At 40.7% G+C, this 27674-nt stretch overlaps 1 protein-coding gene across 1 annotated transcript; it reads right to left on the bottom strand.

Annotated features, from left to right (window-relative positions):
- Window positions 1-2471: 2471 nt before the first annotated feature.
- Window positions 2472-22530, bottom strand: gps1 (G protein pathway suppressor 1). Its single transcript, XM_054760249.1, has 14 exons — window positions 22372-22530; window positions 20019-20111; window positions 17086-17267; window positions 14614-14778; window positions 13961-14096; window positions 13693-13770; window positions 12137-12197; window positions 11959-12044; window positions 8673-8767; window positions 8192-8297; window positions 8027-8107; window positions 7739-7876; window positions 7523-7657; window positions 2472-2900 (listed from the first exon to the last, which is right to left on the bottom strand). The coding sequence occupies exons 1-14, from the start codon at window positions 22402-22404 to the stop codon at window positions 2826-2828; spliced, it is 1464 nt and encodes a 487-aa protein (XP_054616224.1). The 5' UTR covers window positions 22405-22530; the 3' UTR covers window positions 2472-2825.
- Window positions 22531-27674: the final 5144 nt, after the last annotated feature.

The raw sequence follows: 27674 nt of genomic DNA, 5'->3' as shown, positions 1-27674 counted from the left end.
AGCAGCATAGAAAATGGATGTATGGTGCGCCAACGCTGCCTCTGCCCACCAAAGAGAGCCAGAGGAGCCCAACTAGAGGCTGACGTCATTGCAGTGCCACACACCCACCAGGTATAAACAGGGGAACTCCACACCTAAAATTTAGAACTGAAGACGCTTTTTGGATTAAAGGTGAAATGTCTTCAATCAACAAGAAGAGTCCCGTTGCCTCGATTCAACCTTTCGCAGTTATCTTTCATTGCACACTGTATTATTATAGTATTTGTCTTATTTTGCTGTGTTTATTTGTGAAATGTATCCAGGGGCATCACAGTAAAAGCATAATGTGTTCATTCATTACACGAGGTGTTACCTGACTTTAGTTTGAGGGAAGAGCTGCTGCCAATATTAATATCGGTAATGAAGGTTCCTTTGAAACCCTCAAAGCCAGTTGGAGGCGTTATCAAAATGTAGTGAAGGCTGAGAAAACAAAATACCTCTCAGATGTGATATCAAACAACATTAACAACCCACGTGTTCTTTTTAAAACTATTGATTCTGTTTTAAACCCCAGTCCATCCACGACACTGGAAGTATCATCTGACACTTGTGAACATTTCTTGCACTTTATTAATGATAAGGTCGTCTATACGAGCCAATATTTCACGCGCCTCTTTTAATTTGTCTACAGTCACACAGTGCTCTCAAGTTTTTTATCAGTTTCAACCTGAGTCGCTGGCCTTTATTACCAAGGTAGTTGATGGTCTTAAGCCTTCTTCCTCTCCCACTGACCCTTCCCCTTCGCTCTTTTAGGGAGGTGTGGGCAACTATTGGCCCCTACATTTGTAATATCATCAACAGCAGCCTGTCCTCTGTTATTGTCCCTTCCTTTTGTAAAAAGGCTGCTGTTGAACCTTTGCTTAAAAAAACAGATCCTTAAATTTTATCAAATTATCGGCCCATTTCTAAACTACCTTTTATCTCAAAGATTTTAGAAAGAAGTGTTCTTGCACAGATGCAGCCTTTTTTAGATGAAAATGGGATTTTAGACACCTTCCAGTCAGGTTACAGGGCCTTTCATAGCACTGAGTCTGCACTTCTAAAGGTTTTTAATGACTGATCCTGGTGGTTTAGCCATCTTAGTGCTTTTAGATGTGACTGCTGCCTTCGACACAGTGGACCATACTATTCTTTTGTCTCGCTTGGGAAACTGTGTGGGTGTCAGGGGGACTGCCCTTGAGTGGTTTAGGTCTTACTTGTCAGGGAGATGTCTTACTGTGGGACTTGGTGACTCCACCTCGTCTAATGCCCCCCTGGACTGTGGAGTCCCCCAGGGATCAATCCTGGGGCCCATCCTATTTGCTCTATACCTAATCCCAAGCATGGCATCTCCTATCACTTTTATGCAGATGACTGCCAGATGTACTTACCAATTACAAGAAATGACCATGCCCCCCTGAGACCCCTTCTTGAGTGCTTAAGCCACATCAAGGTCTGGTTGGCTCAAAATTTTTTAAAGCTCAATGAGGGGAAGACAGAAGTTATCGTCCTTAATAACAATGACCCCCTCTTGGATTTGGGCCCCATCAAGAACCAAGTGAGTTTCCACAGCCGCCAGCCTTGGCGTCATAATCAACAGTGAGTTTAAACTTAATAAACAAATCAAGGCCGTTGCAAAATCCTGTTTTTATCATCTTCGGCTTCTATCCAAAGTCAAACCGTTTTTATCATTGCGACATTTAAACGAGCCATGCTTGCTTTTATTTCGTCACGTCTGGACTACTGTAATGTTCGTTACTTTGGAATAAGTCATAAATTACTCTCTCGCTTAGAGTTAGTCCACAACTCTGCAGCACGGCTTTTAACAGGAACCAAAAAGAGGGAGCATATTACCCCAATTTTAGCTTCCCTGCACGTTTTAGAGAAAGATTTTATTGTTTGTTTTTAAGTCTTTGAATGGGATGGCCCCTCAGTGCATCTCGGACCTCATCCAAATTTACACTCCAGCGTGCACATTGAGGTCCGAACGCCAGCTCCAACTGGTGGTGCCTAAGACCAGACTTAAGACCGGGGGAGACCGGGCCTTTTCCGTAGTTGGAGCAAGGCTGTGGAATACTCTCCCCCCTCGTGTAAAAACAGCCCCCACAACTGAAAGCTTTAAGTCTCGTCTTAAAACCCACTTTTATTCTCTGCCATTTAACTCGGCGTGAGCCGTGTGGTCCTCTGTGTCTTTTATTCTGTTTTAGTTTAGTTTTTACTGTAGTAATTTTTACTTTTACTTATTATTTATGGTTTTACTAGTCTGTGCAGCACTTTGGAAACAGTGTTTATAAAATGTGCTATATAAATAAAGTGGATTGGAAGTGCTGAACAATATCTAGCATATTTACATCAAATATGTGTCTGAATATTTCCATACACTTTACTACATTTCTCAAATAATGTTACTGATAAATGTATTCAGGGTGTGGCAGTTTCATTTATTGAAAGTCAATTAAAATTGTGGCAGTGACTGCATGGGTTATGTGGTACAAAATGCATGACCAAATGAAAACATGATGTTTTGGAAGGCGTTTTATTTTAAAACATTGTTTGTGTTCATGAGTCCTTTATAACGAGCAAGCGGAGCAAAGTGCACCTCCAACCAATAACGGCGCAAGTGCTGAGTTTTTATCTGCACACATTTTCGTAAAAAAAAAAAAAAGATCAATCCAGAAGTTTAAAGTCTTCAAATTGTGTGCTCTATATTCTGTCTTCAGCAACAACAACAAAAAACCTAGGAGGTGGACTGAGGGGAGCGATGTTGAAGAACGGCTGGATGATCCTTCCCTCCAGTCAAGGCTGACTCACATGTTGGTGCTCATTCTCGTCTGACTGTTGGCTGGCGTCAATTCACCCTGGCTGCCTTCTCTGGGTGGAGACTAAGGGACGGGGAGGACACAAGTCAGACACTTTGCTTAATTTTCTTTCAACACGTCATCACTGAACAAACAGGTGTATCATAATATATAATACATATAGTAAGATGAAATAGCAAAGAAATATGGCTTCCATGGAAGTGTCGGAGGTGGAGTCTAAACTTCTACAACAGGGGTGTCCTAACTGTGCACTTTCAACCTGCAACCTTTCCTTTTTTTCATTGGCCTTCTGCTTATTCTAATAATAAAAAGTATTTATGAGATTTGACAATTTTGGTGTTGATCCAATACCAAGTAAACGGTGGAGGGTAACGTTTCAGGACCGCCAGCAAAGGGTGAAAAAAAAACATGAGTTGATAACGCCTTTAGAGGTGCATAAATACATGAATCTGTATTGAACTGTTCGATGCAATGTTCTCTTCGGTATGCACTATGAATCGAACAATACAGAATTTTCTATTTATTTTTTATCAATTCTGACAATGAGGATCTGCGCTCGACTACTCCGCCTTAGGCTGCATTGTTCAGCGCAGATCTTAAATATACAGTAATACCACCATTATCACAGTTAATTGGTTCCAGACCTGATCGTGATAAGTGAATTTCCATGTAGCAGAATTCCTTCTATATAAATGGAATATTTTTGTATGGAAATGTTTGTATAGAAAACCTGTTTACTATCTTCAATATATGCTTTTTAACATAATTTTGCCTGTTGTGAGATATTTTTAAACCCGCAATAAAAGCCTGTTCCGGTAATCAAGTCTGGTGCTTGTCTCACCAAACAATTATTGACACCTTGTGACCAATGTAGAATAATACGTTCACAATTTGAATGTTTTTAATTCCTCATGCTGTATTTGTATTTTAGTTCATTTAGCCATTTTTATGCTTGACAATGCTTCATTTAGGCATGGCATGCATGGCAGTTTACCCAACCAGGCTACATGTGTTGTGAACTTGGAGAAGGCATTCAACAGTGTCCCTCAAAGAATTCTGTGGGGAGTACTCCATGAATATGGGGTACCGAACCACCTAATTCAGGCTATTCGTTCCCCGTATGACCGGTGTCACAGTTTGGCTCAGTTTCCAGTGAAGGTTGGACCCCACCAGGGCTGCTCTTTGTCACCAATTCTGTTCATTACTTTTATGGACAGAATTTCTAGGCAGCCGGGGAGTTGAGGGTTTCCGGTTTGGTGGCTGCAGGATTGTGTTGAAAGGCAAAGCTCTCAATTTACCAGCGGATTTATGTTTATACCCTCTCCTATGGTTATGAGCTTTGGGTAAGTGATCGAAAGCACAAGGTCAGGGGTACAAGCGGCTGAAATCTGTTTTCTCCGTAGGGTGGCTGTGCCTTGGAGATAAGGTGACAAGCACTGTCATCCGGGAAAAACCCAGGAGTAGAACCGCTGCTCCTCCGCATTAAGAGGAGCCGGATGAGGTGGCTCGGGCATCTGGGTCATCTTGGATGCCTCCCGGACGCCTCTCTGGTGAGGTGTTCAGGGAACGTTCGACCCGTAGGAGGCCTTGGGGAAGATCCATGACACTTTGGAGAGACTATGTCTCTCAACTAGCCGGGGAACGCCTCGGAATCCGGGGAGAGGGAAGGCTTCCTTGCTTAGAATGCTGCCCCCGCGACCCGACCTTGGATAAGCAGAAGATGGATGGATGGAATCACAGTTCCCATGATGCTTGTAGTGCTGTGGCAGAAAGTAGGTCCAAATTGGACTCTACCATCACCTGTTTTGCTGGGAGTCTTACACAATGATCGTGTTTTGATGCGACAAATCTTAAGTAAGTTTGATCAAACAACAGCGCGGCAGCTGTTCAACTTCGAGAAACAGTCACACAAAAACAGTCACACATTGCGAGCGAGTGTCGCTGGGAATGGCAAGTGCAGGTAGGAGTGCAAGGTTTAAAGTGTGCGTGAAGCAGTTAATGTGCAGTTCCAATCCTGCCTCGCGACTACCACTTACGTGTATTATCATCCATAGTGGTGATGCCATAGCTTACAGTCTTCCTGCGAGACAGCTTTCCTCTACATGAGAAATATCGTGTTGGTTCGTCTCTGAAGAGATCTCATGACTACTATGTAATAAACTACATATCACAATTTGAATGGGTCTTCTGATGGCCTCATTTTAGTTCATTTAGCCATTTTATGCTTGATAATGTTTAATTCAGGCAAGAAAACACAAAATTTATTTAAATGTGTGTTGTTTTTTTTTTATTATTCAACCACAAAACAGCAAGATTTTATATTTTTTCCAAAAACCATGATAGAGTGAAGCCGTGAAATTCAAAGCGCAAGAGATGACTGTCGTAACAGAAAATAACTATGAATATTTGTACATTCAACTGTATTATAAATGTATTTTCTGTATGATTCCAATCATTTTTAACACTTTCTTATATAAAAATTTCCTGATCAAAATACAGTACAGGGCAGAAACGAAAGATGAGACTGCCGTGAGCGTCTCTTCTTGGCTTCTCTGCCAACCCTGCCTATTATCTGAGTGCTCTCAGTGAGTTAGGGGGGGACTTTGTCATCAAGACCTCCTTTCTCCCTCGTAGTATAAGTCAGTAAACCTTCACAATTATTCCCAAGTTGTTCAATAAATTCATCATTAAAATATTTATCTGTTCCTCAACGTTTCCCCCCGACATCCTAAATGTTAAATAATTTGTGCCGCCATGATGACCTGACCTGGACACAGTAGCCGTTTAAAGTGAACAATCATGAATCACGGGGTTTGCGGGGGCGTCTGTTCGATGCCCGCCACCAGAGTGCCAAAACTCAGCAACGCCGAGCGCATAAAAAGCATAGGGAGTGAACGCTCGTGAGCAACGCTAAGACTAAGAATCTGTGAATGCTGAATGTGTGGGGGTCCACCGTATACAAATCCTGTCAAACCTCGTTTCACCAACGACCCTGTTGACGAACAAGATTTTTGAACAAATATTGCTTGGGCTCACAAACAGTCACAGCATCTATGCAGAACACTCAGTTGCACTTCCTCTCCTACAGTGTAAACATCATTTGATGCTCCTTTTTTGTTTTGTTATAATTTGCCCTCAGTATGGCTCCTAAGAAAGTGAAAGTGATATTGGTGCTACTGGGAAGCCCCATCTTATTACTGTTTCAAAAAAGAAGGAAATAATAGCCAAACATGTGAATGGTCTTCTTCTTTCTGATCCATGTGGTTTGGCAAAATCTACCATCTACTCTTCTTAAGAACAAAGCGACAGTAAAGGCAGCTGATGAGGCTAAAGGAGAGGCTTTGTTTTGAAACAAAGGCCTCCAATTATATAAGAGAAAAAAAGATGTTATGGATAAATGAAAACGAGCTTGATGTTGCAGTGTGTGGGGGCCCCCTAGAGGCCACCAGGAGAAACTCCACTAATCCTGCCAGCAATTACCCACAATAGAGTACAGTACCACACAATTACATACCATGTGTTTATTTCTGTTATTTCTTCAGAATAAAGTGTGTTATTGATATATTTCTTTTATAACTAAACCATTACACAAAAAGGTAAACATAACTTGGTTCTGGGGCTGGAATGGATCCATTCTATTTCCATTCATTTAAATAGGAAAAATGACCCACGTGTGAAAGGACGTTTGACTGTACAGGAATATAGGATAATGTAACTATATTAACAAAATAATACATTTGCTCCCTTGCTTCCTTTTATGACATAAATTGTTTGAGCAAAATAAAATCAATAGTGCAAAATAAGTGAAAAGCAAAAACGACTATTGGCTCGCATCCAAATTCTTTGGCTTTTTGCCCCAAAATCCCTCATGCGTCCAAAGGAATTAGTTCTAAGTTTATAAACAATATAACAATGTCAAAAATGTTGAACTATGAAATATGAACAATATGACAAACACAGAAAAAAAAACAGAATTGAAAAATGTCAACCAAAAGTATCGATAATCCTTCTGGTACTGATACAGTATCTTAATGGCCCTCGGGCTAGCTGACAGATGGGGTCGATCCAATCCAGTATCGGTATCGGGTTCCCATAGTAGTAGCATAACTCACCTATGGAGATGTCCGATCCACGAGCCATGTCTATGTTTTAATGCCGGTTATTCTGCTAGCTGGCATGTAAAGCACTGCAGCTGGCACGGCTACTCATCCCAGAGCTGCCAAGTTATTCAACTTTGCCTCCATCCACCCTTTTTCTATGCCGCTCATCCTCATTAGGGTCGCGAGGGTATGCTGGAGCCTAACCCAGCTGACTTCGGCGGGGTACAATCGCAGGGCACATATAGACAAACAACTATTCATGCTCACACTCATATCTAACCTAACATTTTTGGAATGTGGGAGGAAACCTGAGTACCCGGACAAAACCCACACACAGGGAGAACAAACTCCACACAGAGGTGGAGGTCTTCCCGATCTCCTGACTGTGTGGCCAACATGCTAACCACTCAGCCACTCAATCCGACCAGAACTGGGCTCATGTGACCAAGTGTGGGGTAAATCACTGTTGCTGGACTACACTGCTGATGGGGATGTCATATAACTTCATGCCAAAAAAGCCGGACTATCCCTTTAACTAGAATCCAAGTTGAAAAGTGCCATACCAAAAACTGTGTTTTTCTGTACCTTAACATGGATCTGGTTGCGGAGCACAGCAGCTCTGAGGATCATGGCCTTGGCTCGTCTCTGGAACTCTTTACCCATTTGGAGCGACTTCTCAAATGTGGTGCTTCTCTGGTCCACATCTCTCGCATACAAAATCTATTGTCAACATGTCAGATTATAGGATTTCAATGATTTCAATAATAGATTAATAATAATAGACTTTAACACTGCTTTCACCTTGCTATGGGAGTCAATGCGTGCATTGATGAGCCCTTCCAGGATGAGCTGTGTGAGCTCATCTTCTAGGGCCGCCACTGTAGTGTTGAAAGCCTGTGCCATCTTAGTCATGTCCGCTGACACGTAGGGGCTGAAATACTACAAGAAAGTACAAAGTCATTAAAATACTTTGGATATTTAATCATTCAAATGAGTTTTGCTTTGATTTCCATTACAAGCATTCATTCAATACATATATGAGGTTTAACACGGCTCAACATCCTCGTACACAGATAAAATGTGTGTTACCTGGATGAGAGCTCTGTTTCTGATTTGGCTGTACAACGTCCGGACATGTGGGGCCAAGTACATGTCCAAAAGAAGGTTATCCTGAAGGAATAAACCATAAGCATTAATCCAAAAATTAACCGTTGTTCACATACAATTTAATTTATCTCCACTTCTGCTTCTTACCTTCATGTCGTCCAGCAGTTTGAGACAAGAAGCATACTTGGACTCGTAGAACTTGAAGATGATGTCACGAATTTGGGGTTCTAATTCTAGAAATAACTTAAACGAGCTGGGGACAAAAAAAAAAAAAAAAAACATTCGGCGTTAAATTGAATGATTTATATGTGTACATTATAGGACCAGTTCAAAAATTGCAAGAATTTACAATTTGCACTTTTGGATCTTAAGAAGGTTCTAAAGTGGAACTTCAAAATGTAAAAAGAAGAAATGGGAGTAAACAATTAAGGAGTTTATATAGACACACATATATATATTAGGGATGAACACACCGTACGTCACAAAAGTGAGTAGACCGCCCACATTTCTTCATTTTTTTTAAATTATTTATTTATTTTATTTTATTTTATTTTATTTTTTTAAATGGGACACCACTAAAGAAACAACACTTTGATACAATGTAAAAGGTATGGTGGTAACCTCTTACCTGCTGGAGATGACATTACGCTGGAGCTCTTGTCTGTCAAATGTGGCCAATGCACATAAACCTCCGTAAACTGCTACATTACTGGGTGACAAAAGCTGAAAAGAAACATTCACACAAACATCCAGTGGTCAACGAAGCCCTTACATCCAATTGGCATGACGTCCATGTTTGTAAAGGGAAATTTAAAAAAAAAGGAACTCAAGAACAAGACACGAGTGCATGGAGGCTCTTTTCTGGTTCCTCATCTCAAGCCAATAATGATAAATGTACTACTGGGCCAGGCCAAGGGGAGGTTAACAGAGCCTAAGATGCTTGTAATTATTGAGTTAAGAGAAGACTTTGAATAAAATCCTGATATTAATTACCGCGGTAAGTGTTCATCTTTACAGATTTTATGTAACATTGGAACATTTTTTCACTTTTCATCCATTTTCATCAGTTGTTGTAAAGTGGTGGTTCAGCAACCTGCAAAAAACCCTTGAAACTAAGTGAAAAAGTGTTCTATGGTTGCCAAAATACATTTACAAAGATAAATGGATTACAAACAACTGGTATGTGATGTATAAAGGCTGCCAGGATAGATGAGCAGAAATGTGTCCCTCTGTTATCATTCGTCAATGTCCCTCCGTTACCACGGACATCTCACATGAAACCCCACCCAACAAAAATTGAGCTGCATAAATGGTCTGCCATTTTGCAAGTTCATAATTAAGGGATTTAACTACAGTATGAAAGAAAAAGAAAACCATTTTCACCTCAGGAACCGTAAAATATGAATCTTTGAAAAAAGGATTGAAAACAGATGTTAATTTTGTGTCCCTCCGTTACCGGCCTGTTTTCTGTCAATTTTACCCCTCAGAAATTCATCCATCCATCCATTTTCTATACCGCTTCTCCTCATTAGGGCCGCGGGGGCATGCTGGAGCCTATCCCAGCTGACTTCGGGCGACAGGCGGGGTACACCCTGGACTGGTCGCCAGCCAATCGCAGGGCACATATAGATAAACAACCATTCACACTCACATTCATACCTATGGACAATTTAGAGTCACCAATTAACCTAACATGCATGTTTTTGGAATGTGGGAGGAAACCGGAGAAAACCCCCACACACACGGGAAGATCATGCAAACTCCACACAGAAATGCCCAAGGGAGAATCAAACCCAGGTCTTCCCGATCTCCAGGCTGTTACTGTGTTGGCCAACATGCTAACCACTAGACCACCGTGTGGCCCCCCTCAGAAATCATTTGCCCTCAAACTTTTCCCCCTAATGTTATAGTCTAAGGCAGCCTCTATACAGTACCAGTTGTTGTATTCCTCAGTCTTGGATGGAACAGGAGTACTTTGGCAAAATACAGCAAAAGTGTCCCTCCGTTACCGCCTGGCCCTACTAAAGTAGGACCTCTGTTTCGTCATTAATCCATTCCAAAAGGTCAGATGGAAACTGACATGTACATTTTTTTTCATAGAAAAAATAATGATAATCAGATCCATTCCAGACACCCATAAATAGGAACTAATTATTATTTGAGAATTATTTAAAGAATTATTCGTTTTTTGCATGCTGTTTTACATGCAGAACACAACATAAAATACATATAAATGACAAATGAAATGGATAAATTAACTTTTAACATCACTTTTACCTTTATTGAAGACTTGTTGGTGAAAACAGTGATGAGTGGAGGGAGAAAGGGAGGGGACGGAAGGGGAGCTACACCGACCCCCTTTCATTCTAGTCCGTTACACACTTAACGTTCAAGGGTTAAGCTTTATACTTGCTCACTTAAAGCTTATTGGAAAATTCAGCAACAGGTACAATCATCATTACACACACTGACCCGACTCACTATCTGTTATGTCCATCTATCCATCCATTCACTTTCCTCTGCTTATCCGGGTTCGGGTATCGAGGGCAGCAGTCTCAGTAGGGAAGCCCAGACTTCCCAGTTCCCGGCCACCTCTTCCAGTTCCACCGGGAGGACACCAAGGCGTTCCCAGGCCAGCTGCGAGATTTAATCCCTCCAGCATGTCCTAGGTCTGCCCCGGGGCCTTCTCCCTGCTGGGCATGCCTGGAACACCTCACCAGAGAGGTGTTCCTAGATGCCCGAGCCACCTCAACTGGTTCCTCTCGATGTGAAGGAGCAGCGGCTCTACTCCCGGATGAGTGAGCTCTTCACTGTATCTCTTAGGGTGAGTCCAGCCACCCTATGGAGGAAACTCACTTCAGCCGCTTGTATGCGCCCTCTCGTTCTTTCGGTCACAACCTCATGACCATAGGTGAGGGTGGGAACATAGATCGGCCAATAAATTGGCCACGATGGTCCGGTACAGCAACCGCTTTACTGCAGACACTGCGCAGATTTGCCTGTCGACCTCACGCTCCAAACCTTCCCTCACTCGTGACAAGACCTTGAGATACTTGAAGTCCTCCACCTGGGGCAGGACCTCATTCCCAACCCAGAGGATGCAATCCACCCTTTTCCAACTGAGAATCAAGGCCTCGGATTTGGAGGTGCTGAGTCTCATCCCAGAAGCTTCACATTTCAGCTGCAAAACGCCCCATTAAACGCTCAAGGTGAGGCCATCAGAACCACATCGTCTGCAAATAGCAGAGACGAAATCCTAAGCCCCCTCGACACCTTGGCTGCGCCTAGAAATTCAGTCCATGAAAATGATGAACAAAATTGATGAGAAAGGGCAGCCTTGGCGGAGGCCAATGTTCACTCGAAACAGACTTAATGCTGGCAATGCAAACCAGGCTCCTGCTCCGGTTGTACAAGGACCGAATGGCACGTAGTAGCACGCCACCAATCCCATACTCCCGGAGCCACAGCCCACATGACACAGAACACTCAGAAACACGCAGTGCTTGAATGCCTCTTCAGCACAGGACGCACTTGCTTATTATTAGGAGGAAGAAATGAAACAGAAACGGAGTTCATTGTTCTGTGTGGATTCTATGAACAAATAAACCAAATAGACAAAAAAACACACACGTGCAGTAAAAGATGTTTTAAGGACTCCCTGTCAGGAATTTGTTTCTAGTGTCCCAACTCTAACAGAACTACTATCCCTTCTTCACAGAGGCTGTGTCACCAATGCATCGATGCTTTGTTAGGCCAGTGTTTGGCCATACGATAACCGAGACAGTATTCAAAATCAGAGACACATTTTTGGCAATAAAACCGAATCCTACAAAAACGGCGGCGTACGAAAAGAGAGGTTCCACTGTGCATGTTTGTCAGGTAGACGAAACCAACCACAACTGGACATGATTTACCTCTGGACAGTCACAGTGGTCAAAAGAAGCCTGCAGGAAGCATTTGGCAGCCGGTTTATATTTTCGAGAGGCCAGCTCCGCCAGGCCTGGAAAACATTACAAGGTAAGCATGTGGAACACCAACTCATGTGTCTCCCAACAAATATTGAAAAACATAAAATGTATATTATTTTCTTACCTGCAGCACACTTTAATTTGGTGAGAACTGCTTGATTTTGGCTGTCTCGCTCTCCTCTTTGCTACAAGAAGAGAAAAAAAAAAAAAAAGAGTCATTTGTTGCGCCCACCCACTTATTTTAGTGTGACACATAGACTGCTTATCCAATCACAGTCCAAGATTTCAAATGGTCTGTCCCTTTTACAGTCGGATTTGCAAAACAAATTAATTTGTAATCAATCTGGTGCATCAGCACAACAGACATCGCCTTACTACTTGAATGTATTTAAGGGTAATTTCTGACAAGGAGTTAAATATTTTGGGGCAATAACACAATAGCTTGTTGTTTGGCTTGCCATGGTTCATTTATACTGGTATAATCCATTTTACATTAAAGTGTTTCCTATGCATTTATTTATTTGTGGCAAACAGATCTGGCACTACCTTTTTAAAAAAAAAAAAAAAAAAAAAATAGATTTGGCTACCCACTCAGGTATAGCTTGTAGTAACAACTCTGTACAGAAGATGGCATCGCTTCTTAACAAACCCTATTTGCACACATAAAAACACACATATTGGATGCCATATGCAGTTTGGTCAATCAGAAGCCTGAAAAAAAAAAAGCTACAACAGTCTTGGTTTCGCCAGGAAGGCGAGGAGTTGCTAGGTGACGGAGGAGTGTGTCCAAGCTCTGCCTTCTTGGCTCTGTCGTTGCATTGTAGAGGGGTTTATGCAGCTTTCAGCTTTCATACTTATGTGCAATTGGAGGTGCAGGGACACCTCTGCTCGCCTGAGCGGGAGTGCAGAGGTGCTGAGGCATAGGTGTGTGCGGCGGACACTTACATTTCACTTTTAACACCACTACTCGTTAAATATAGCGACCATGTCACTAAATTGTCAATACGGATCTCTTCTACGTATGAGGTGTGTTATGAAGCAATGATCGCTGGTGCTTGTAAAGCTTGCTCAGCCAAATGTAACAAGTGTAAATAGAGCCAATCAGTGTTTAAAAGGTGCAGGCAAGTCTGAAAAGCTACGTTTTGATCTGACAAATCTAAGTAACTTTGATCAAATGTAGAATTACAGCTCCTAGCCATTTTTGGTTCCCCCAGAATGTTCAACAAAGGAAAAAACAGACACACGTCACTCGCTGATGCTGCAAACTCTGAGTTGGGTTGAATTGCAAGATCTATAGTGTGCGTTAAGCACTTAATGTGCGGTTCCAGTAATGCCTTGCACGCTGCCACTTCCATATTACTGTATTATCAGTCATAGTGACGATGACATACTGTAGCTCACAATCTAATTGGCTTCCGCCTGCCCTATTCTCGTGACACAGATTTTCTCCAAGTGAGAAATCTCATCATGTTTTAATCTCATGACACGCCGATATGTAAATACGTGGTTTTAAAATATCCGTATCATGTGGACATGGTCTCAAAGCACTAAAGCGACATGCATAATGGACAATTAGACGATGACGTCATCTGCCCCCATGCTGCAGATGGAGTGTCCACACTGTCCGAAAAATAGTGTCATATTTGATAACATATCTAACTAATAATGAATGACGCTCACCTCTGCAATTTCTGGCGTGGATTCTGCCTTATTGACATAGCTTAGTACGTGGGACCAGTTCTGGAGATAAACACTAACCTGTGGCAATAAGAAATACAAAACTCATATACTGGTAGACTATCAATCAGTAGTACATCAATGAGAATAGATCATACTTGTAAAAACCATACCAAATGTAGGTGTCACACATGATTCTTAACTATGACTCCTAGTTTATAACGTGTCTTGCATAAAAGATGGAGCTGAGTGCTGTGCAATTTGTCTCTACCTTGATTACATTCAGACACATGTTAATGACATGTTTAGCACTGGTGCAGTAGTCTCTGGCTCGGGAGTAGCATTTGAGGGCATTACTCAGATCACCACAGTCCAGGTAATGGTCTCCCAAGTCATCGTGTCCTCTCCTAAGAAGGATAAGCAAGGGGGGAAAAAAAACACACAATTAGTGGTATTTGTAACAGTCATACATCGGTTAAAATATGTTATCACATGACCAGCAGAAGCAAGAGTGCTCGTTGTCAAAGATATCAACAACCTGGATACATTACAGATCATATCACCGTGACTACAAGGTCTAGAAGGATTACATTCAATAACATTTGACTTTCGATATCATCGTTACAAGGGCCTGCTCAACAAAGTACTGGAATTAGGAACCCACATATACATACATTGAATGACATTCACAGTACAACACAGCAAAGACAAAGACAGCAGAAGTGGATCCAGACATTAGCAAGGGAAAGAAGAAGAACTTACCTTTTTTTTTTAAAAAAAAAAAACAAAAAAAAAACAGGGATGATGGATGATAGTAATAATAATAATAATAATAATAATACTTAGAATAATTTAGAATACAGGAAGTGAACATATGTATTAACAATTGATGGGATAAAAAGAGGGGGTAGGATACCTGCATACCTGATACTCTCTTTAATTGAGTTCCCCTTGTAATTCTTCAGATCAGTGTCTAGTTTCTCCAGTTTAAGCAGAGCCTTCTTCCTAGTGGACTCCGCCCATGCTGAGTCAAGAGGAGGAGGGACAGCCGCACCCTCAGGAGCCGGCTCTGGTACAGCCGGGACTTCCCTGAAAGAAAATGTTTTATACTGTAATTTGTTGCTAAATAATAAAGTCCGGAATGTTCACTCTTTCATAGCAACCTGAACTCCATTAGTCTGCTAGATGTGCATGTTCATTACGGGATGATTAAAGCACAGGTATCCAAAGTGCGGCTCGAGGGGCCTTTTCCTGCCCGCAGCTCATTTTTTATTGGCCTGTGGGACATTCTAAAAATACAATTACCAAAGTAGAAAATTGGGAAAAACAGCATAAGTGATTGCATAATTGACTGGTCTTTATTACGTGCATGAATGTACTGTTGGGTAGGGGTGTCCCGATACAACTTGTTCACTTCCGATACAAGACAATGGCCATGGCCATATTGGCCGATCCCAAAATTATTTTGCAGTGTCGAATGTAGAAAAGGCTTGCTCAAGTGACATTACTCAGAGAACAACAGTCAAAAACAGTAGGTGTATATACGTACTACGCCGGTATAGTGTATAGAAACATCTGTGCAGAATATGGACTGGAGACCCCTAGATCGCAATGGGAAACACCTCCCAAGGTGGTGGAAAATGAGAGGGCTAAGATTCTGTGGGACTTCCGAATACAGACAGATAAGATGGTTGTGGCCAACCAACCGGACATCATGATCATGGATAAGCAGCAGAGGACAGCCATTGTGATCGATGTAGCCACCCCCAATGATGGCAATATCAGGAAACACACGCTGTCTGCCATCTTCCCTGAATAGTGTAAACCGGGATTCATCCGTGAAGAGGACACCTCTCCAACGTGCCAGACGCCATCGAATGTGAGCATTTGCCCACTCAAGTCGTTTACGACGACGAACTGGAGTCAAGTCGAGACCCCGATGAGGACGACCATGCAGATGAGCTTCTCTGAGACGGTTTGACAGTTTGTGAAGAAATTCTTTAGTTATGCAAACCGATTGTTTCAGCAGCTGTCCGAGTGGCTGGTCTTAGACAATCTTGGAGGTGAACATGCTGGATGTGGAGGTCCTGGGCTGGTGTGGTTACACGTGGTTGTGAGGCTGGTTGGATGTACTGTCAAATTCTCTGAAACGCCTTTGGAGACGGCTTATGGTAGAGAAATAAGCACTCAATACACGGGCAACAGCTCTGGTTGACATTCCTGCTGTCAGCATGCCAATTGCACGCTCCCTCAAATCTTGCAACATCTGTGGCATTGTGCTGTGTGATGAAACTGCACATTTTAGAGTGGCCTTTTATTGTGGGCAGACTAAGGCACACCTGTGCACTTATCATGGTGTCTAATCAGCATCTTGATATGGCACACCTGTGAGGTGGGATGGATTATCTCAGATTATGGATTATGGATTATCACAGATTTGGACCGATTTGTGAACAATATTTGAGAGAAATGGTGAAATTGTGTTTGTGGATAAAGTGTTAGATCTTTGAATTCATCAAAAAAAAAAAAGTGTTGCGTTTATATTTTTGTTGAGTGGCGTGGGCGTCATTATCTCATTTGCATAATGTTCATGCATGAGTGCTTTGAGGCCATGTCTACACAAATCCGGATAATTTAGAAGGGTAAAACGGACGGGCAAAATGGAGCATTTTGGTTTGTGTCATAAGAAATGTGTGACATTATCTTGTGTTTTTAAACGTTATTTAACACAGGACACAAAGGGTACTGATTTACGGGTGTTGGTTTCATTACGTGCATGCGCGCACTTTATAACACACACGGGCGATAAAAAAAAACAACAAAAACATTCATGACGTTTCCTGGGCTCCATGTAAGTATGTGCCCTGATTTTAAAGATAATGTACACATTATTGTGTATCTAATATATCACTATATTGATGAACAAATGCGTTATAATGAGCAACCAAGGAGGGTTTGGAGGGAGAGGAGCAAGTGGCGCCTCCACTCAGCAGCCTAATCCAGACTTTATTCAAGTGTCAAAAATAGATATTTTTATGGGCGTCTCAATTACTCGCATTTTTCCCCACTACTGGCAGGTAGTCTCGGAATGTGACCCCAGTGAACGGGGGGGATATGCTGTACCTTCTTTCTACCTTCAAGGTAGTACAGTTTATGTTTGCAATGCTACCTAAAGGACATGTCCATGCAATGACAACGGTGTATGCTGCCATAATCACGGATGGAAAGTTAATCGCTCATTCGTTCGACTAAAGACACTGCATCACGAGAAATGAGGATCACTCTACCACTTAATCCAAGCTTCCCCTTAATATCAATTTGCCAAACAGTTGTACCAACGAGGTGCATTCCAAAGCTAGCACTTCAATGTTACTTAAGGGATGAATATTATAATACCGTGTGGCATCAGTAAGTTTGCGGTGGACCTCTTCGTAAGCGTCAACATTGAAAGTCCTCTGGACAAAGGTAAGAGCCATCTTCAGGGCTTCCACTCTGAGCTGTGGGCAATGCTCTGCGATGAACTGGAGTCTCTCGATACGCATTAGTCCACTGTAACTGGTCGCATATTGTTCCAAGTCCTAAAGAGGAAGCAAAAGAGGTCAAATATGAGTGAATATAATTGCCAGTCTCCATGAACACCCACAAATATTGTTTTGTAGGTCCTATCCGGTCTGATTTTGAATTTCTCTTTCATGAGCGTGAAATCTTACGAATCATTTACAACTAAATTCATATTCTAAAAGATCAACTAGGAAATGCAATTCACTTGTGTGCCATGTTGAATATTAGGAGTGTGACAAAATATCGAACTATTGCCATATTTAACCATCCGATGGATTATCAATACATTGTGTTCATTCTTATTAAAATACAGCCGCTATAAACGTCTTCTACCGTTCCACCTCAGCGAGTCACCGTTTTACATGTCATCCGGGAGTAGCTCCTCGCGAGAATAGAAGAAAATTGGGGGGGGGGAGTCAGAGAAGAAGAAAAGAGAGCAAAAGAAGAAAAAACAAACATAGGCCACCCTATGGCGGACTCAGGCGGTGAAGTTAAAAGGGAGAGATGTGCCAGCAAAGTGTGGACTCAGTTTGGCTTTTACGGCGTGGCTGAGGCAACACTGGACGTAAAGCCGTGACTTTGGTAAGAAGTGTCTCACAAAACTACGACACGTGACAAAGCCACCTCGTTCGTCACTGCGCTTGTGGAGAAAACTATACCTCGTAAGAGAAATGTTGATTTTTACATTCAAACGCTAAATGATGTGCTAACCAAAAAACACGTGTTTAGTTCACGTCTTTATTGTCAAACGTAGTCAAGCTGCTCAACTTTATCCAGGTCGTTGCCTGTCTCTTTCCGATGATTACGTCACTACTACGGTAGTACACTAAGTACAGTAGCTTGAAAAAGTATTCATACCCCTTGAACTTTCCCACATTTTGTCACGTTCCGACCACAAACATAAATATATTTTATTGGCATTTTAGATGAAAGATCAACACAAAGCGACACACAATTGTGAAGTAGAAGGAAAATTGTCCATGACTTTCAAATTGTTTTAAAAATAAAAAAACTGAAAAATGTCGCGTGCAAAAGTATTCAGCCCCCCAGTGTCAATACTTGGTGGAACCACCTCTCGCTGAAATTACAGCTGCAAGTCTTTTGGGGTATGTCTACCAGCTTTGCACATCTCGAGACTGGAATTTTTGCCCATTCTTCTTTGCAGAACAGCTCAAGCTCAGCAAGATTAGATGGAGAGCGTTTGTGAACAGCAGTTTTCAGATCTTGCCACAGATTCTCGATTGGATTTAGGTCTGGACTTTGACTGGGCCATTCTAACACCTTTTGTTTGAAACCATTCCATTGTAGCTCTGGCTTTATGTTGAGGGTCGATGTCCTGCTGGAAGGTGAACCTCCCCCCCATTCTCAAGTCTTTTGCAGATTCCAGCAGGTTTTCTTCCAAGATTGTCCTGTATTTGGCTCCATCCATCTTCCCATCAACTCTGACCAGCTTCCCTGTCCCTGCTGAAGAAAAGCAGCCCCACAACATGATGCTGCCACCACCATGTTTGACAGTGGGGATGGTGTGTTGAGAGTCATGTGCAGTGTTAGGTTTCCGCCACACATAATGTTCTGCAGTTAGGCCAAAAAGTTCCACTTTGGTCTCATCTGACCACAGCACCTTCTTCCACACGTTTGCTGTGTCCCCCACATGGCTTCTGGCAAACTGCAAACGAGACTTCTTATGGCTTTCTTTCAACAATGGCTTTCTTCTTGCCACTCTTCCATCAAGGCCAGATTTGTGCAGTGCACGACTAATTGTTGTCCTATGGACAGACTCCCCCACCTGAGCTGTAGATCTCTGCAGCTCCTCCAGAGTTACCGTGGGCGTCTTGGCTGCATCTCTGATCAGTGCTCTCCTTCTTGGGCACGTAAGTTTCGGTGGACGGCCATGTCTTGGTAGGTTTGCAGTTGTGCCATACCCTTTCCATTTCTTGATGATGGATTGAACAGTGCTCCGTGAGATGTTCAAAGCTTGGGAAATCTTTTTATATCCTAACCCTGCTTTAAACTTCTCTACAACTTTATCCCTGACCTGTTTAGTGTGTTCCTTGGACTTCCTGATGCTGTTCACTGACCAGTGTCCTCTTAGCAAACCTCTGAGGCCGTCACAGAAGAGCTGTATTTATACTAAGGTTAGATTACACACAGGTGGACTCCATTTGATCATTAGGTCAACAGCTGATCATTTAGCAATCATCAGGCAACCTCTGAAGGCAACTGGTTGCACTCAGAGAAAAGGGGGCTGAATACTTTTGCAAGCCACATTTTTCAGTTTTTTATTTTTAAAAAAATTTGAAAGTCATGTACAATTTTCCTTCTACTTCACAATTGTGTGTCGCTTTGTGTTGATCTTTCATCTAAAATGCCAATAAAATATATTTATGTTTGTGGTCGGAACGTGACAAAATGTGGGAAAGTTCAAGGGGTATGAATACTTTTTCAAGCCACTGTATTTATTTTTGTTATGCTTCTAGATTTGATCTACTTGCGAGACATGAGATGTTGCGTTTTCTGAATTACTTTAAAATACTTTAAATTACTTTTAAATTACTTTAAAATTGTCCTCATTAGAGTCATGGGTAAGATGGAGCCTACCCCAGCTTTAGACTGCAATTCTAAACTATAACAATCTTTTTCTTTTGGTTTTGTTTCACCCTATCGAGATATTATCCTTATTGTGAACGATGTATCGCGTATGGTATCGTATTGTGAGGTACCCTGGGATTCTCAGCCCTAATGAAAATGTTGCATTTTGTGGTCCATACCAGTGTTGGGTTCTCCACTATGTAGTTGGTGTCTGGAGCATTCTGCTGGTCCTCCTGGGGGTCTGCATCAATCTGCATGGGTTCCACAGCCCCCTATGAGAAATGTGCAAGCCACACAATCATTCGTTTGACATTTTTATAACAATATGTGAGCCCATATTTAATAAATGTCAGACACTTAAAAGTACAAACTACTTAGCAGTTTTCAAATAAAATGCAAAAAGGTAAAACCTGAATTATTTGCAATTACGTAAACCAACAAGAAATAAAGCTTAAAAAGTGATTAAAAAAAATAATAATAATAATACAAAACAGCTCTCTAGCAGTGTTTCTCACAGAACTGCAATGCATCTGTGGTGGTGGGTTGCAGGGCAGCGGTGTAGATGATGTCATCATCTAATTTACATAATTGGCCAAGACACAAAATTCAGCGTTTGTGTGTGGACGAGTAAAAGTGAGCTTTTTGGTTTGTGTCATAAAAAATGTGTAAACCTTATTTAACAAAACACAACGTTATTAACTTGCAAGCGTTGCTTTTAGGGGTGCAATGGTTCCTCGAATAATTCGAGTACGAAGAAGGAAGCGGATGTTTGAAGGAGAAGGAAGATTGAAGAGGTGAGAGAAAGCGAGTGGGCAATAAAAGAGAAGGGAAAAAACAGCAAGTTGAACACCACGACGTGTATCCGTTTGGCACTTAGATACCAAAACAGCACATCTTATGTGTTGCATCATCTCCTCCTCCTCCTCCTCCTTGATTATCTAAAAACATTCAACCAACTGGTCGTTCATTATTTAGTGAAATGTTTTACTTTCTCTTGTGTATTTATTATTGTTATTTACCCGACCAAAAATTTGTTTTTTTCTGATTACTCAAATAATAGAAAAAACATTCAGTGGAATACTCGATTACTAAAATATTCGATAGCTGCAGCCCTTGTTGATTTTATTTCGTGCAACAATAGACTATATATAACAAACACAAGCGATTTAAAACAGCCATTCATGATGTGCCCTAGGCTTTAAGTGTGCAAAGATTTGGAATATAATAGACATGTCGTCATTGTACATCTAATATATAATACTGCAGAATCGAGGAGTTGTGACTGGAGTAGCCAACATGCCTTACAAACACTTTGTTAATAACAGTTGCTTACATGTTTGTTGTTCGTGCTTAGTCATTCATTGTTGTGTGTAGTAAGTAACCTGTTTCGTGACCATGTCTGTTTGCACTGTGTGGTCAATGCAGTTGTTGGCTTTCACTTGCAAATTGATGAGTACCTTCCTTAAGCAAGCTAAAGTGCATCTTACTATGCAGAGTTGCAATGCAATCGACTGTACAAAGTTGCAACATAAGCCACATAAACTGTCCTATGACCACATCTGCTGGCGACGGCCAGCAGATAGCGCAGAGTTTTTTTTTTTTTAAGTTGCATCAAACCTTTATGTGGCGGCCCAAATGTATTTATGGCGGGCCACAAGTATGAATGTATGGGAAACACTGTCTAGTCTCAGAATGATGTAAGGTTTTAATTACTATAACGTTTGCTTTGCACTTATGTGCAGCACTATGATGTTCTGGATATTTGGACTTTTAATGTTAAAATGCACAACAGAGCTGTTCAATTTGTTTCAAGCAGTGAGTGAACAATATCAGTTTTATCCGGGAGCACTGTTTTTGCAAATGATGTCATTTGCAATGCAGGCTTGATATATAAAGCTGAAGTGACAAGCTGCTAACAACAGGAAGTTGTCATTGCGAACTATGGTTACACAGACGTAAACAAATTGTTCTTCGTTATATCAAATACATTGTCCGAACATTTAGCAAGTTCAACTAGTGGTACCTCTGCAAGAGTCAGCTATTTGGAGTACCACGTTTTCCACTGTTACTCCATCCTGAAAATGTTCCACCGTCATGTTGTTAGCCACTTGAGGCCTTGCTTAAGCTAACCGTTTACAGCATAATTTACAAGTTATGTGTTTCAAATGAAATAGTACATGTATATTTCCTTTATATATTAATATGTGTTGTATTTCACGGGAATAATAGTGTGAGTAGCTGAGAGCACCGAGTAGCTGTGACAACAATTAGGTCACTCGTTGTGACTCTCTTGTATTAACGATCGCTGATACTTTGAAAATATTTATTGAACCAAACAAACAAGTTCGCAATTACCCAATGTGTTTGCTGTAATAACTTACAGCGCTTGTGCTTTTGGGTTTTGATTGGACAGTAAATGGCTCGATTGTTGTATCTTAGCCTAGCCAGCTAGCTAGCCAATGCGTTATTCGATTGGTTTCGTTGCTAACCTCGGTTTGCAGTTGCAATCGAAGCAAACAGGATTAAACTTACCTGAAAGTTAAAGACCTGCACAGGCAAAGGCATTTTAAGGTATATGCCTTTTACGATGCTATTAGGATAATTCCAATACGAATGTACTCAGAAGAGCAATCCAGCAGTGGCTGGTATGACGGTCTGGAGAAGAAGAATCCTTACTACGGATGTCGAGAAGGCTCATCTTCTGTCAAAGTCAACATTTATCGTCTTACTTCTTTTGACATTTGCCTGTTCACAGTTACTACTGTTCTCAACTAATTAGTAAGAAATGGATTACGTTTCCACAGACACTGTCACCGAGAAAAGCAAAACAATACAAATAAACTAAATAAAATTTAAATAAATAAAAGTAAATACATTAATACAAGTACAATACATTGTACAAGTTTTACATGTGTTGCGTTCTCTGTACATGTCAACCATTAACAAAATAAACTCTCAGGAAAGTAAAAAAAAAAACAAGCTCGGCCAGACAAGACCAGGTATAACCAATTTATTCCACAAGAGGCCAGTAATGAACCATTTACACATTTTTTCACTATGACTAAAGAAAACTGTCAGTCATCCCGTTTTCACAGGGAAACTACAGTATTTTGCTCTTCTTTCCCTCCCGTTTTAATAGCTCACGTATTTATATCTATTTATAACTTTCACGAAAAAAAACAAATAAAGAAGCACGGCTTCTGGTCAGTTCGGTAACACTCTGGCAACATCGGCGTAAGATAGCTCCCTTCAAAATAAAAGCACGTTAAAATAACATGACTTAAAAAATTTGGTGGAAAGACCGAAAGACGAGAATGCAGATGTTGACAGGTATGATTTCTATAAATGTCAAGTCTGTGATATGAAGTGATGTACAATCAGTGGGGGCAGGTGAGGAAGAGTGGTGAGTGAGTGGTATTTTATTTAAAATGTTATGTTTTTGTCATGTTATTAGATAAATATTGATTCTGAACTGTTCAAGATGATGTTGTAGTGCAGAGGTTTGTTGTTTAGAGTTGTTTAGAGACAATGTATTCGAAAATAAAGGTTTAACTAGTTTCTTGCTTTAGCAATAATGGTTGTTGGGGTGTCCAAAGTGCGACCCGGGGGCCATTTACGGCCCACGACTGCTTTTTTATTGGCCCTTGGCACATTCTAAAAATACAATTAAACAATGAAATGTAAATGGGGGGAAAAAAGCAGTAATTTTATTAAAGTTGTAATATAAGTTGTAATATAAGAAAAAAAAAAAAGAAAGAATGAATTTGAAATTTTAGGAAAATTACGTTGGGTAAATGCTATAATGTTATGATAATAAAGTCAAATTATTTTGAGAATAAGTCATATTAGTATGAGAGAAAAATGTACAAGTAGAACGTTAGTATTTGTAAAAAAAAAAAAAAAAAGAAAAGAAAACAGCAAAAAAGTAATGTAAGGAGAAACAGTCCATAATAATAATAATAATAATAACAATAATATGCTTTGTCACTGATAAAAATGAATAAATATATTTATATAATATTTATATTTATATTTTTATATACAGAATATATAAAATATTTTGTTTGGGTTGGTTTAAAAAAAATGTAAAAGTGGCCCCTGCATCTTTTGATTTTTTTGTATGCGGCCCTCAGTGGAAATAGTTTGGACACCCCTGCTGTAATGTTATATTGCGTTTTTGTATATTATTGATGGTTTGTATAGTTGTGATGATAATGTCTGTATTAAGAGGTGGATTGGGTCACTTAGGTCCCCACTGAAGGCTCAGGTATGAAATGCACCTCCACCACTGCATACTGCAGCAGCACAATCAATCATTTTAAAGCTACAAACCTAGCACTCACTAACGAGACTAGGTGCTACTAATTTGGAGCAAATGGTGAACTTGCCGCTTGGTGACCTTACCTTGACCTTTGTAATAACTAAAATAGCACAACTTATCATTTTTAATGGCACAAAACAGCACCAACACAGCAGCAAATAATATGATTAATTTGGCTTCATTCAGTATGACAGTGACAGCACAATCCATCATTTTAAAGGCACAGAGCAGCACAAACCCAGGACTTACGAACAAGACTACTTTGGTTTAATTTGGAACAAATGAGAGGATGGGTGAATTTAGATTGACTTTTGTAATAACAAAATCCCTCATGAGATGTGTGCAGCCCTGGTGACCAACTACAAGAAATGTTTGAGCTTTGTGTTTGCCAACAAGTGTAATTAGGCACCGTTTTGCTTGGGGGTCAAATACTTATTTCACTCAATCAAATACAAACTAATTTATATTCTTATTTTTGTTTCTGGATTGTTCGGTAATAGTAGGCCACATGGTGAGCCTGGTGGTTAGCATGTCAGGCTCACAGTCTGGAGATCGAGGGTTTGAATCTCTGTTGGAATATGTCTGTGTGGAGTTTGCATGTTTTCCCCGTGCGCGTGTGGCTTTTCTCTGGGTACTTCCTCCCAAATCCCAAAAACATGCATGTTAGGCTACTTGATTTGACATTCCTTCACAAGATCAGTGTCAAATTCTGAAATGGACAAAACAGAAGATGTCCTTGCAGAGGACAATGTAACCGTTAAATCTCTCCACAAAATCCTCTTAACACTGACTCTGCACTTTACTATCCCTTCGAGTCACAGTATCCAATCCCCAGCATTACAGCTATTATTAGCAAGGCTATAATTAGTTCTTTTATACCCCCCCCGCTGTACCACGCAGTATCTAATACATTTAAATATATTTAACATTTGCAATAAAAGTGACTGAGGTAATTGTTATATATTGATTCAGCTCCTGAACCTTCCCCTTCTCTCTTCAATTGACTCTGTTGACTTGCAACACAACCCAGGATGAAGCCATTAATGCCGGGATCCACAATATATACGGTCTGGGCTGCATGATGGGCTAGTTAGATTGTCGGCCTCACAGTCAGGAGATCAAGGATTCGGATGTCTGTGTGGTGCATATAATGTGGAGGTTATAGTGAAAATGTAAACATGCAGTATATACATGAAAACATATTATTACCACATGACTAGGCCATAACAAAACATTTACACAGTAACACATGTACTGTACACAGTAACACGACCAAGCAGTTTGGTTTTTATACACTGTCTCGGTTATTGTCACAGTTTGGCGAAGCTGAGAAGTTTGAACCCCAAAGCAAAGACTCAGGCAAACAGTGTTTAAACAGTTTTAATAACAGAACTAGCACACACGGTGTTAAAAAATGTAGCCTCGGAAAAACAACAGACGGTTGCCATAATTGCAAAAGTAAGGAACAGTACAACTAAAAGGAGGGCAGAGCCACGTAACACACTAAAAGTAAGAGTAACCAGGTAACTATAAACACAAAAATACTCACAACCACAATAGTAGGCAGCAAGGAAGCATAACAGGTGACAGGCAGCACCATGACAGATATCGTACAGCATGACACGAAACAAACTACTGTGTAGCTGACTCACTGTCCATGTAATAACCCACCATGGGGCCAAAGAAAGTTGAGAGCGCCAATAGTTTGATTAAAAAAAAGGTGAGAATTACTATTAAATTTTAAAAAAGTTACGTTGAATTAAAAAACAAATTCCGAAGGTGGTGTCCATGTGGCTAATGTCACCCGGATGTACTGGAGGTCCACATCAGCAGTAAGTTCCATCCTGGTAAAGAAAGAAGAAACCAAAGAAGCTAATGTCGTGAAAGAGGTAAAGGTGCAAATAAAACAGAGATCATAAACAATCAAAGACATTTAGATGTTGCTGTTGGTGTGGCTCCCCTCCTCCCTCTCTGCTCCTCACCGTCTTTGTCAACAAGTATAAAAGTGATGTTAAATGTTCCTTTATCCATTTCACTCATCATTTATCATTATTTTGCATTGTTGTGTGCATAAACTATAATTATTCCCTATAAAATATATTGTTTCCTCCCACAGGCTAACTGACACTCTAAATTGTCGAAAGGTATGAAGGTGAGTGTGAATGGTTGTTTGTCTAAATAAGATTCCTCTATTAGTCCCACACGGGGAAATTCCAGTACAGGATATGTATTGTATATGTGCCCTGCGATTGGCTGGCGACCAGTCTCGCCCTAAGTCAGCTAGGATAGGTTCCAGCACACCCCTGTGGCCCTAGTGAGGATAAACGGAATAGAAGATGGATGGAAGGTCCCTGACATGAGTCATCAACTTTTCTTAAATATGCTGTAATTACATAGTTTTTAATTATGTTCTACATGGTTCGATTTTTGAAAACGAATGGCAAATTTGTAAAAATTACATTCATAGTTCATGGTACCAGCCATGACGAACTAGCTCTCGCAGTTCTGCCTTTCTGGAAGTGACGACATTGGATTAGTATCGCTCAGGTAAACAAACAAAGCGGCGTACGAGACAGAGGATGTTTACAGTGATTATAGCAAAGATTTGCGAGATGTGTTAATAGTTTTCGAGGGGGAAGAAACATTTGCAGATGAAACAGAGAACTTGCAGAACATGGACTTAAGCCTTAAGACATGGAGATGAATATTGGTCGCCTTCAAATTACAATTACAGTTGCTTGCCCTTCAATTTTTGTTTTAAATTGGCTTCTTAATAAACACAAATGGGGTTTTATAGCCTGTTTGATTGGCTGCACATCGAGGATAAAAGCGCGCTGCCGCCCCCTCACAGGAAACGTATCGCTGTCAAACGATATGTCAATGTATAACGCTTTGCAACCTTGTCGCTATTGTGGAATAGTGTTTAGATGACTTACTCTCTTGTGTCAACTTTGACGTAGTGGTCGTTCTTTGTTGTCTTGTTTTTTTCCCGTGTACCGGCAGAATAGCATCCTTTTTCAAAATACGCTTATACTGTACTTGCAAGCCAAATGGATAAGAAAACAAACTTACAGCTTCACTCGCATGTTATGAACATCCAGCAGCAACACAGCATTTTGTTATGACTACTATTTTGAAGAAAAATATACTGAACAAAGTTGACGATCTACCTCTAGAAGCCTTTGTTTACTCTGCTTTCGCTGAGAGGTGTCACCCGATGACGTCACATGACGTCAAATGTCTTTGATGAGGCTGAGCTGCAAGCTAGTTTGTCATAGTTGGCAATTTTTGGGAATTTACCATTCGCTTTAAAAAAAATCAAACAATATAGAACATAATTACAAACAATATATAACATATATAAGCAAAGTGGATGAATCATGACAGGGGCCCATTAATATTTGTTGGTGTCTGGAACGGATTAATTGGATTTACATCATTTCCGATTTGGGCACAATTTCTTTGGGTGTGTTTTTTGTCAGACATTTGAAACAAATTAAAAATGAAGACTCAG

This window comes from Dunckerocampus dactyliophorus, chromosome 18 (genome assembly GCF_027744805.1).
Source record: "Dunckerocampus dactyliophorus isolate RoL2022-P2 chromosome 18, RoL_Ddac_1.1, whole genome shotgun sequence".
NCBI classification, from domain to species: domain Eukaryota; kingdom Metazoa; phylum Chordata; class Actinopteri; order Syngnathiformes; family Syngnathidae; genus Dunckerocampus; species Dunckerocampus dactyliophorus.
This window is presented reverse-complemented; position numbering and strand designations above follow the sequence as displayed.